At 35.3% G+C, this 12,161-nt stretch overlaps 2 protein-coding genes and 1 long non-coding RNA gene across 3 annotated transcripts in view; 1 reads left to right on the top strand and 2 right to left on the bottom strand.

Annotated features, from left to right (window-relative positions):
- Window positions 1-12,161, top strand: part of LOC118266697 (SEC14-like protein 2) — a 45,749-nt gene that overhangs the window by 27,041 nt on the left and 6,547 nt on the right. Inside the window, exons 2-3 of the mRNA XM_035580183.2 lie at window positions 7,405-7,474; window positions 8,666-8,709. Coding sequence (XP_035436076.2) covers window positions 7,405-7,474; window positions 8,666-8,709 — 114 coding nt within the window. The remainder of the gene's footprint in view (window positions 1-7,404; window positions 7,475-8,665; window positions 8,710-12,161) is intronic.
- Window positions 2,098-7,377, bottom strand: LOC118266695 (armadillo repeat-containing protein gudu). The gene is made up of 6 exons (XM_035580181.2): window positions 6,277-7,377; window positions 5,894-6,200; window positions 5,445-5,790; window positions 4,945-5,328; window positions 4,626-4,840; window positions 2,098-2,299 (listed from the first exon to the last, which is right to left on the bottom strand). Exons 1-6 carry the CDS (start codon window positions 6,870-6,872, stop codon window positions 2,168-2,170), a joined length of 1,980 nt encoding a protein of 659 aa, XP_035436074.1. The 5' UTR covers window positions 6,873-7,377; the 3' UTR covers window positions 2,098-2,167.
- On the bottom strand, window positions 9,707-12,156 carry LOC126912212 (uncharacterized). The gene is made up of 2 exons (XR_007706833.1): window positions 11,603-12,156; window positions 9,707-11,255 (listed from the first exon to the last, which is right to left on the bottom strand). It is a non-coding gene; the product is annotated as an uncharacterized LOC126912212 (long non-coding RNA).

The following is a 12,161-nucleotide window of genomic DNA, read 5'->3' on the forward strand; positions in this document are numbered from 1 at the left end:
CTAGTTTTAAAATAATAAAATTAATAATCCTTAGTACTATACCAACAAAACGGTTAAGACATCTATTGTTTTGCAATTCGATATAACTTATCCGGTACACAAAGACATTGTTGACTGTTGTGATCTTACTCCAAGTCATGCGCATGATTGCTCAGTGCAAAATTATGCAAACAATAATAAAATAACAATACCCATTATAAAAAATCTATTTTAAATGTTTGTTTTTATGACATAGCTTGTAAGCGACCAGACGTATCACCTGAACCTAACACAACGCAAGCGTTGTTTTATGTTTTACCCCCGGTGGCTCTTTAAAATTTTCTATAGCTTTATATCCAACCATACGTCCATGAAAATCTTTTTCGTCTTATTCATACGTCCGGTCAATAAAAAACATCAAATTTACTTTTGGATTATGACTCCAACCGGAGTCATGGACATGTGAGTTTGATAAAAATGTGACTCCATTTGGAGTCACTGGACAGTGAACGTGTTAATGAATGAATAATAATATATAGTGAAGCCAATCAATACCGATCAGAAATAATGCTATTGTGCTTGCACAATTTTCACTTGAGAAAGCTTATAGATAGCAAAATGTCGAAACAACTTACCTGAAGTAAAGTTCAGTTCAATTAGTGAGGTGAAAAGGCCATTTTATTACGGTAAGCATACTTTTATTGATGACTATCTGACCCTGCAAACTTTGTACCGACTGAAACATTATTTTTCTCACCTTTAAAACCTTCCCAAAATTCTACAAATAATTCAAGACCAAACTTTACCAAATCGGTTCAGCCGTTCTCGAGTTTTAGCGAGACTAACGAATAGCAAAATTGTTTTTTGTATATGTGTAAAGATATATTTACGAAGTATATTATACATATTAAATATACCTATACAAACTTGTGTTTACCAAAAAAGGGCAATAAAAAAACACTTGATTGGCTCGACATTGCAATGTAACCTAAACCTCTATCTAGAATTCTAGATAAAAACAATCGTGCATCCTGTAATGAAGCTAAATATAGCTCATAGTTTTTGCACGACCACAAAATTAAATGTACCAACAAAATAAGTATAAATATACACATAAGTAGTAGGTATAGTCTATTGTAGCAATCACAAGATAAGTTGGAACACAATGCAACAGTTCAATGTCAGAGATCAAAATGACATGATCACAACATTCATGTTAATGCTGTCCATCATTTCTTTTCATGCAAAGTCATTTGTGTGTAATTTGCATTAATTTTATTTTATGGTATACGGTCAGCTATATACGCTGTGTAGTGCCACAAGTGTGGGAGGGCTATACTTCGGCATGAATGAGCCGGCTCGACCGGAGTGATATCATGGCCTCACAGAAAACCGACGTGAAACAACGTTTATATTGTGTTTCGTTGTGTGATTAAGGTTACCGTAGGCCCTTCCCAATCCCATATTCCCCAATAACCCTTAAATTCGTAATTGTCAAAAAGCCGACTAATTTATGATTTATGCTATTATATGCATAGGTCACATGAAACAAGTGATGTTTGTTGTCGTCCATCAAAAATATGAGGTAATATCATAGTACCTACCACACGGAGCAATTTTCCCGACCGTATATTTCCAAACCAATTCTGTATTCTGTAAAGCACACTATAAACAAAACATTACAAAATTCGTCCTTGTTACCTTCAAAACAAAGTACAATTTACTATTTACTTACCTTATTTCTACGTAATTTCATCGCTGTAATGTAATTTTTTTATACTTGCTACATGATTCGAGATTCGCTATCCTTAATTTTCCGCAGCTTATAATCAACACTTTAGGCTAATCAATAATCAATACTTTATACTTGTTTTGTTGTAAAACCATGATAATACCATAACATAGCCACGATTTTACCTTCTGCAATACGGTTGAATTCGATATACCTAGGTAATTCATTGGTATTTATTTGTGATAATTTCTTTGAAACTTATTTTTACCTGGTCACGGTTTACATGGTCCAGCTAGGGTTATAAAACTATGAATGAATAAATGAAATGGCATCAACGGATTTTTTGTAGGAGATTGCATTTATATAAAACCAAAATAAAAATAAAACTTTATTTACGTCATAAAATTTTATTTTATCTACAATACGGTCTCAAAACATACAATAAATATTTCTACTCTACTGTTTCAATTTGACTTTCTCCGTGGCCAGTGCCAATTTCCTGATGTTGCATAGACAGCCAGCTGACGCTTCTTGCAGTACTGGATCCTTGGATCCTATTGTCTCTAGAAGAAACTGGACGACACCAGCCTGAAACCAAAATACCTACATGTTTATTTACATTTGACAGGGTCGGACTTAGGCTTGAAGGGCCCCGGTGGCAAAGAAATCGCGGGGCCCCGAGACCGAGTAATGAATAGCGTTTTTAATTAGGTATAATATTGTTATTCTGATTATTTTGTTATAATCAGTTTGATATTTCTAAAGTAATAAGTCAACTGTTGAACTGACTGATTTTGACAGTGGCCAGGACATCGAGAAATACAATTTTGGAAGAAATCCTGGGACATTGAGAATTTTTAATAATATAGCAGTTCTCTATCTTAAAGTAAATAAATAAAATTAAATACAAAATATTATATTGCTCTCAAACAAAGATTGTTTACAATACGACAAAATAAAATATAATTATTAAATGCAACTGAGAATGTTGTTGTCTACATAAATATCAAGTTTAAATACATTAACTTAATCTTGAACAAATTCTCTTATAAGGCAAAGATACAAGTTTAAAAACACGATTTGTAAGGGAAGAACAGCTGAAGGACAACATGCAGTACCTTCTAGTGCAAATAAGAATAAAATCTGAAGGTCGTACAAATATTTTGTATAGATCTACACTTAGGTGCCGCAGCGTTCCCCGAACTAATACAATCTGGATGTTTGGTTTAACCATGTTAGGATTTCTCCGTATCTACCAACTTAGAAATTCTAAGTTAGAATCACTAGTTCGGAATCAACGACAAACAAAATGTATGAAGAAATCTTTTTTTTTTAAGGGGGAAAATCATCCAATGTCTTCTCTCGCCTTGGGCGAGGCGAGAGGGAGTGTCAGACTCTTAGTGACTAAAAACCACCCCATTCCTACTCCTGTTTTTCAAGCCGGAACCCCGGTAAACCCGCAAGGTAGTCCGCAGCTCCGGATTCATTTTTTTATAAGGAAATCAGTCCCAATAAAACTACAAAGTCACTGAATTACGGTGTCATCGTTGTCAACTCCCATGCTTTTATTTGATTGGCAACGATATACAATGTGATAGGGGTGGGACTTCTAACCCGTTAAGGCTGAGTACTACTTACATCTAATTTTATCGACAAAAAAAAAATTATATGGAGGGTTGAACCTCTTGTTGAATTGAAAATATTAAAAAATAGTGATTTTTTCGGTAAAAATAATTCACAAATGATTTTTTTTCTCACCAAAACATTATCAAACATATGAAAAAAGTAATGAATTAGTTAGCCAAGGTTATTAGCTACCGTTTGTCGTTTTTTTTTGTTTCTACGACGCATACAACCTTTGATATCAAAAAAAGTAAAAAAAAAATATTAAAATAGCCATAATTTTTACGGGGAGGGGATTCGACCCCTTCGACCCCCGACTTTTGTCGATAAAATTAGATGTAGTACTCAGCCTTAACGGATTAGAAGTCTCACCCCTATCACATTGTATAGAAACGACAGAAACAAGTACAAGACCCTTTTAAAGTAAATGATCGAAATCATCTTAAGGTAACTTAATCAGAGCAAAACTGTTATGAACATATTAATTAATTACGGATTAATTAAAATAACCTTCGTGCATTTATTAACTGAAATACAATTTTAATCGAGTAGATATCGTAACAAAGTAAGACAAAATAAGCATCAAGACTGGACTATTAATTATAATTACAGTTGATTGCTTATAGTAGTTATTAGTACATAAATATCGAAATATCTAGGAATTATAAAGTTGTAAAATTAATTGTTCTGTTTTATCTTCGTAGGATGCAAAAAGTTCCTACATTACGCCTATTCCGGCAATTGTGAATATGGTAATTGATAATTATGACTAAAATAAACTCACGTCATAGGTACTTAAGTACCATAATTATAATATCATTAAATTATTATGGAACATGCGGGAAAACCAGAACCATGAAAATATTTTAAACATGATCACAATATTCTTGAACAAACAACAAAAAAGAACGAAAACAATAGTGAGAACTTAACTTTATTAATTAGTACTTAAATAATTGAAATACTTATTCACTATTTAAATTCATACATACGAAGGTAAGTATTTTAACCACCTCGTTGCCAATAATTACATCTCTCTAAAAATATCTTTAGTTATCCATATTACCATTAAATTTTAAAACCTCTTAAGACAAACGATATTGTTGCGCAACAAGACATACGCAGGCCACAGCATTTAAACAGTACACAAAAAGGCTAAATTGAACAAAAACTATACGAGACTCGTTAGCAAGTTAATAGAAGCTTGTAAAGTAAAATTAAGGTAGTGAACAAAGGTTATTTTTGGCGTTAATGGCATAAAATGACGTATTATTTTAAACATTCTACTCACGGCATGCATGGTGACACAGTTTAGTGAGTAGAAGGAGAGATGATACAGTGCCAGTGCCGTAGACCTGTGCACGTTAGGGTCGCGTGACGTCATGTAGTTCACCAAAGGAGTAATGGCACCACGCTTGCCAAACTCCTGGCGGTTCTGAGCCCATTCGCAACAATAAGCGATCGCCACGCCAAGATTCGCTCGAAGATGGTCATCTGTCGTGTTCACTGTAAATAACATCGAACTAATGTAATCAATTTTCATCAATGATAGAGTCTATCATATGTCTATTAACGCAATATATAAAAATTTCCTTTCTCCAATAACTCACCAAGTTTAGACAGTTTAGAAACAACACCGTGATCCGAAATAACAGCGAGATTCTCGTTATCTTTTGCGATAGTAGCTATGGCAGCGCACACGGCAGACAAAACGTTGTGGTCATCAGAATCTAGCAAGTCTACTGTCAGTTCCAAAGCACCAACAAACGATCTGACCATTTCGCCAGAGTCTGCAGCATTCTGTACGCAAGGGCTCAGCGCTAGTGCCGCGTTTGTTTGCACCTTCTTCGAATCATTTTTGAGCAATGACCAGATAAGTCTCACACCATCTAGTCGGTCTATTTCCGCCATACAGTTTTGCTCTTTAGCACACTCCATTAGAACCAGTGGAACATTCTCTAAAAGTGGCTTGTGTGTGTTGTTTAAATGATGTGCTGTAAAAAATATTTACTTATGTGCTCATTAAGTAACCTTGTATACATAATTGCATATAATATGCATATCTTATTAAACTTTTACATATACTAAACATAAACAAGGTTATACTCACTGAGCATCGGTATACCACCAGCAATCCTAATCTTTTCTCTGTTTGGTGGGTACTTGGCACATTCTGCTAGTGCACCAGCTACATTAGTCAGTACTCCATCATTTTCATCATCCAACAATCTTACTAATATTGGAACGGTACCCAGGCTATCCAGCCTTTTGACGCTGGCATCACTGGTAGCACACTTCCAGATAGCTCCAGTTGCAGCTGCCATTAAAGGCTTATTAGGTCTATTAGAGGTATCTGATATAGCTTGAACCAGTAACTCCAATCCTCCAGCGTCACGTATCATGTGTCGCGTTGCCGGATCACTAGCGCATTTGTAAATAGCCAAACTGCAGTACGTCTAAAAATAATATGCAAAGCAAATACCATGAATCAATATTTGAAGTTTTTACGAAATGCACTGATGAAACCTAGAACACTAACCTTGGTCGGTCTTTACATACCTTTAAGTCTTTGTCTTCGTTGGCCAGATGTTTAATCAAGTCATCTACCATCTTCTCAGTTTGGATAGCAAGTTGGAATGACGTTTCATTAGCACACATCTGCAGTAACCCTGCCGCGGGGACAGCCACATCCAGGTGGATAGTTTTCAGCATTCGTGCTATCAAGGGAATCATGCCATATTTCCTCATAGCTTCACGGTTTCTTTGTGATGCCGACATTGACCAAAGTGCTTTTGCTCCCGCCCTTGCGATGTCCAAAAACTGGAGTTCATGTTGGTTCAAGTTTTCACGAGGTGTTAGCAAAGCTCTGAAAGTACCCGTGTAGGTATTATTATGTTAAAATTATAGTAAAAAAAATATCAGCATATTTTTAAAATACTTACTTTTCTCTTATATCCAACAGGTCAATTAATTTAGGTATACCACCAAATTTTCTGCAGAACTTTCTGCTCTTCCTAATTCTGCCCAAATTAGCGATTGTTTCGGCTGCCAGTATTTGAACGTCTCTCGCGGGGTCTGACAATAATCCTACTAACAACGGGATTGCTCCCAAGTCCGTCACTTTCTTCCTTATTTCAATGTTTGGAGTTATATCTTTAAGCACAGCTAAACCTCCTAAAATACAGCATAAATCTCGGGTTTCTAATAAATTCACTAGCAGCTCTAACCCTCCGATCTCTTGTATTGCCCTTTGATTCACCTCTTTGGTAAGATCATGGTCTTTGAGGCATGACAAAGCTACCATGGTGGCCGTCTGGTTTCCTGCCTTCATATATTTCACTAGTTTCTGTATGTGCCAGTATTCTGGAGGTATTTCTGAAGATTTAATAAGATCAGCCCAGTTGTCCTCCTCTGGTGATGTTGACGAAGGGGATGATGCTGATGTGTCTGACCCCTCAGTCACCATCACAATGCGCGGCAGCCCGACGGTGTCCTGTCCGCCATCGGTGCTGAATGTCGATATATTATCTTGTTCCATGATGTTCAATTAAAATACGTCAATAATATAATATAAATAAGTAAGTTTCGTAAATAAAAATAGTCTTGTTAGAAGTGTTGCGAAGCTTGTGTCTTGTCAATATGGTTGCCAAGCAATGTTTTATTCCTTTTCTTGGGGCAATCTTTGACAGCAAAAACAGTTGTAGACACGTAAAAAGGTTTGGGTTATTTATTCAGTTTTTATTCACTGCTTCGCTTGTTTGAAAATGCAGAAAAACAAAAAGGAGACGATGAAAAAATTTTAACACCAATCAAAACACCAAATGTTTTAGAACTATTTATAGGCACGGGTTTTTCATTTTTCCTACTATTTTTTTTTTTCATTTTGTAATTACAGGGGTCACGTATTTACGGCGTGGAATTCGTATTTTAAGAGTTGAATTAATGTATTAATAATAGGAATAAAATGTTTTAAAGCCAGTGTCTTGTGGCATTAGTCAGGGAAAACTAAATCCAGCATAGCATTAGCACTATTCAACTGTGTATAACTTATGATTTCTTTCTTATTTCAGTTCCGAAGGAGCGTGAAAGATGTTTTGAAACCGGAACACAATGATCACTTTTTGCTGCGATGGCTCAGAGGTGAGTGCATTTTAATTCATAAATTTAAACTTACATACAGCCACTAATATTACATTTACAAAATCTTATTGATAATATTAATTGATTTAGCCCGAATTATTTTTTCGCTATAGCTGCCTATTTTTTGAGGGCGTGAAAATTATCCAATTACTTCTCCCGCCTTGAGCGAGACGAGTGGGAGTGTCAGACTCTTACTGACTAAAGACCACCCCGTTCCCACTAATGCTTTTCGAGCTAGAGCGCCGGTAACCCGCGTGGCAGTCCGCAGCTCTGGTTTCACAATAGATTAACATGTTACAATATAGGTATACGAAATATTGCATTAAAGTGCTAAGTTCTATTAGGAGCCCAAATACTAAGTGAATAAAAATCAGGTTTATATATTTTATTATTTGAATACAATGACTTGATGACCTTGAATTCTTCATTGATTTAGGCAATAGAAGCTTCCTTGTTGAAATTAAATCAATAATGTTTTTGTTAAAAATGCATACTGTGTGTGAAAAATTTTAGCATCATCTTGATACTCGGGTGGAGTTGGCGCTAAACTTATTTTGATATTAATAAAACATTGTCCGCAAAGAAATCATGAGATGTTTATTGCGTGGTTGACTGACCTGGCCTAACCGAAGTGTGACAGAAATGCAGATTCTTTGTTCTTTGTTTATGTTGTGTGAATAACAGAATATCCATCTTTATTATTAATAATGTTTTAAAATAGGGATGTTGACGTAAGTATTAAGAAAATTAAAAATCTATTTAGTCCGCCAGTTAGGTAATGAAAAAATGTTAGAGACAAGTATGTATTTTTTTATTTTGTCGTTTAAAGATAACAATACTTAGATAAAACGAATCAAAGTTTAGGAGTGGGAGCACGTCATTTTTACATACAAAATGTACCTAGAAGTGACGTCACGCGATATTTTAAATCAATATAATATCTTCAGAAGTATTTATTTCCGTAAAAAAAACAAAAAAAAAATGCGTATCTAATAATTTAAAATAATCTACAAGATGGGCATTAAAATAAATATTAGTCATCTAGGTACCTTATTTTATTGATATTTATAAATTAAATACGTGGAATTGTCTTTCCTAGATACCTACGTGTTTTTTCTTGCTATTGGTTTGTCTACGAAACGTATCTATATTTGCTATTTAAATAATTCACGAAAAAATATTTATTTTCAGCTAGACAATGGGACCCGGAGGCAGCAGAAAAAATGCTAAGAGACGTAAGTACAATTGTTTCATTTAACGTTCATTTCATACATTTCAACATCGAAGGTGTATGTAGAAGGTAAATAAAACACCCACATGATTATAAACCCGAGACAAACAAAAAGTATTTTTTTATTCTTAACACATTATCAACAGGGCCGTACTAGGTCAATAATGTCCGGGTACCTACCAAAAGATCCCAGGGGCCCAAGACCAAATAGAGAACAAAATATCAATAGTCAACTTTAACAAGTTACTTAATCAAAATGAAAGATACCTAGGTTTAAATTACTTAAACTGTCTAGACACAATAAAAAATAATAACACTTACATTCATGTTATGAAACTGAAAATAAGTAGGTAAATCTAATCTGCAGTACCGGATCGAAATTAATGGGTTTTGGTTTCAATCAAAAAAGTTCAACACTCTCAATGACTTTTTTACTTTTTAATGTGTGAGCGGTAACTCGCGTGTTCTGCTAGGCTATTCTGTAACCGAAGTGGACTCGATCGCAGTCTACCATGTCTTTGGTGTGTCATTGCTTATTGATGGGTCGACCCTGGCCGCTGTCTCGCCTGATGGTAATGGATGATGCGGCCTACGATGGAGTAAGCAACCTATTTACTCGGGCTTTGAAGAAATTCAGGTTATACCTATCAGGAAATACAGACTCCGGCAATTCCGATTGTTTCGAATTGAGAATTATAGAAAAGCTTACTGTAATTGTTTGTAAAAATATCGTACCGTATATTACCTAACACTTCTCTTTAAGATAAAGTTCTATAAATAGTATTTCTGGTTTTGAAAGTCTAATTTCAAACATTAAATTATTAATTGCAATGTCTATTTTTATATTCAAATGCTTTTATCAAACCTGTATGTGTATATTTAGGTCCTCTACCAACTTGTTTGTTGTGTAATAATATGTACTAATCATAAAAGCTTGTATGTTGTATATAAGTTAGTATCTGGGTACTGAAAGTTTATGACCACTAAGTAAATGCAGGCACTTTGTATTTTAGTGCTAAAGCACATCTTATTCAAGTATTATAGGATATTAAATTGATAACCGAGGTTAGACAAGTAAGACAAATTAGTATAAAATGACATTCTTATTATAAGTTTATTTTATCATAAACCTAGATATTTATACCTAGGTATGTACCAAGTATACATAGTATAGTATAAGTAATATCTGCACAACGTGTTTCTGTTTTGAGGGGGGAATCATCCAATTACTTCTCCCGCCTTGGGCGAGGCGAGACTTTCGATTGTCAGACTCTTTGATATTGATTGTTGGACATCACTAAAAACCACCCCGTCCCAACACCTGCTTTTCGAGCCGGAGCCCCGGTTATCCGCCAGGCAGTCCTCAGCTCTGGGTATCTTCATAATTATGTGTTAACATTAAAAGTTTGATCAATTACCCTACCTTACTTATATCGCGACTGCACTAAAAAAAATGCTAATGTGTTTCTAACACAGTTCTGCGGTTTCACACGCGTAATAAAAATATTACGAAAGATAATCTATTTTTATAGATTTACCCAATATTCATTTCTGCAACCCGCAGCTCATCTATCTTTGCAGCCAAATTAATCAAAATCGGTTCAGCGGCTTAAGCGCGAAAGCGTAACGAACAATCATACATTCATATTTACAATTTTAGTAAGGAAGTTACCTAGAATGTACTGGCTAGCATAAAGTTTTACGACCAAGTAATGCACTAAGCGGTTAGTGTTCAAATAGAACCTATTTAAGTGTTTTGAAGCTTAGGTAACACTAACACACCTGGTTCTTAGTTCTTACATAGTTTCTTGGTGAAAGCGGGATACTAATATTGTAAGTTTGTAACTTACATAATAATTTCGCCATTTCCTTAGTAACCCCTAGTAACTAGGGCCTAGTTGCATCTAGACTTTTTTTAATAAAAGGGTATACTACGTAGACAGGTCACCGCGCCACTGCCGGACAAGGGTCTTCGAGTTCACTTGCATAGAAAAATTGGCAATAGGCCAGAAAAATTGCTATTTTATTGCCTGAGTTTCTAGAAACAATAACGAAAAAATATTAAACAAATAGGTTAGAATGTGTATATCAATGAAACAAAACTCGGACACGGAATTGATTAAACTTGAACTTAACATACTACGGCACCATTAGGGAACCGGTTTTATAAAGATAAAAAAATACTAGATATTAGTTTTACTGCACAAATCGCGGTCCGGCCGGTAAACTAAACGTGTTTTCGTGAACATTCCTTCAATTCTATTAGTAAACAAACATTATAATGACAGATTAACTTAATGGAAATATAATATAGAACAGTTGATTGGAAAATTTATAATGTAAGAACATCAATCAGATAAATCAATGATTATTGTTTTAGTTAATATTGACGAAATACTGTCTTTTTTATTTTGATTTTTGTCAGGGCCGGACTGGGCAAGTAAAGCATGGGTGGCACCGAGTCCCGGGCCCCAATATCTAACACAAAGCCAATGAGTGTCATTTTTGTCGTTTGTACCAATTGTTGACTTGGCCTCCCAGTCAAGCAACCTTAGCTTTTTTTTTTTTTTTTGAGGGTGGAAAATCATCCAATGACTTCTCCCGCCTTGGGCGAGGCGAGAGGGAGTGTCAGACTCTTACTGACTAAAAACCACCCCGTTCCTACTCCTGCCCGTCGAGCCGGAGCCCCGGTAAACCCGCTAGGTAGTCCGCAGCTCCGGATTAGGCATCTGATGGCTCTTTGAGGCGCGCGCAGAACGCGACGCGCCGCACGCACGGGTCTAGTTCTGGTCGGGCGGCGAGCTACCCTTGCTCACCGTCCGCAGACCCGCACTTACGGTGGCCGGAGATCGTCGCTTGATCCCCGACGCCCGGAGTGTCTCTCGCGACGAAGCAACCTTAGCTGGCCTGGGCCTTCACTCTAAATCAACGAAAATCTATTCCCAATGACTTCGAGATAGATCGGTTAGAGGCAACTTCTTGCCACCGTAACCGGATTGTATTGTGTCCCTATAAGTCAATAAAATATATTTATTTATTCTTTAATGTACACAATACAAGTAAATAATGATAAATAAGGTGAACATATATTAGTAGGTACACAAATATAACACCTTTAATATTGGTACAAAATAAATTTGGTTTTAAAGTTCACTCACACTATCATAGGAACAATAGAAATTAACTTATCTTGAAGTTATCTTTTAAAGTCGTAACTATTAGGATTTTCCATTCAACAATTTTAATTAAAAGAGCAATTACAAAAGGTTAATCATTTTATTTATATCTTTTTTAGATTTTAACTTATTTTATTTTAATGAAAAAACTAATACCTACTTTTTTCAGTATAAAATTACCAATTATATTCTCAGAATTTAATATTATACCATATGCATTGTTATTGTTTCCTACGTGTGACGAATTGACTCCATTGTTTTACTATGTACATAAAACCAT

This window comes from Spodoptera frugiperda, chromosome 23, assembly GCF_023101765.2.
Source record: "Spodoptera frugiperda isolate SF20-4 chromosome 23, AGI-APGP_CSIRO_Sfru_2.0, whole genome shotgun sequence".
Lineage (NCBI taxonomy): Eukaryota > Metazoa > Arthropoda > Insecta > Lepidoptera > Noctuidae > Spodoptera > Spodoptera frugiperda.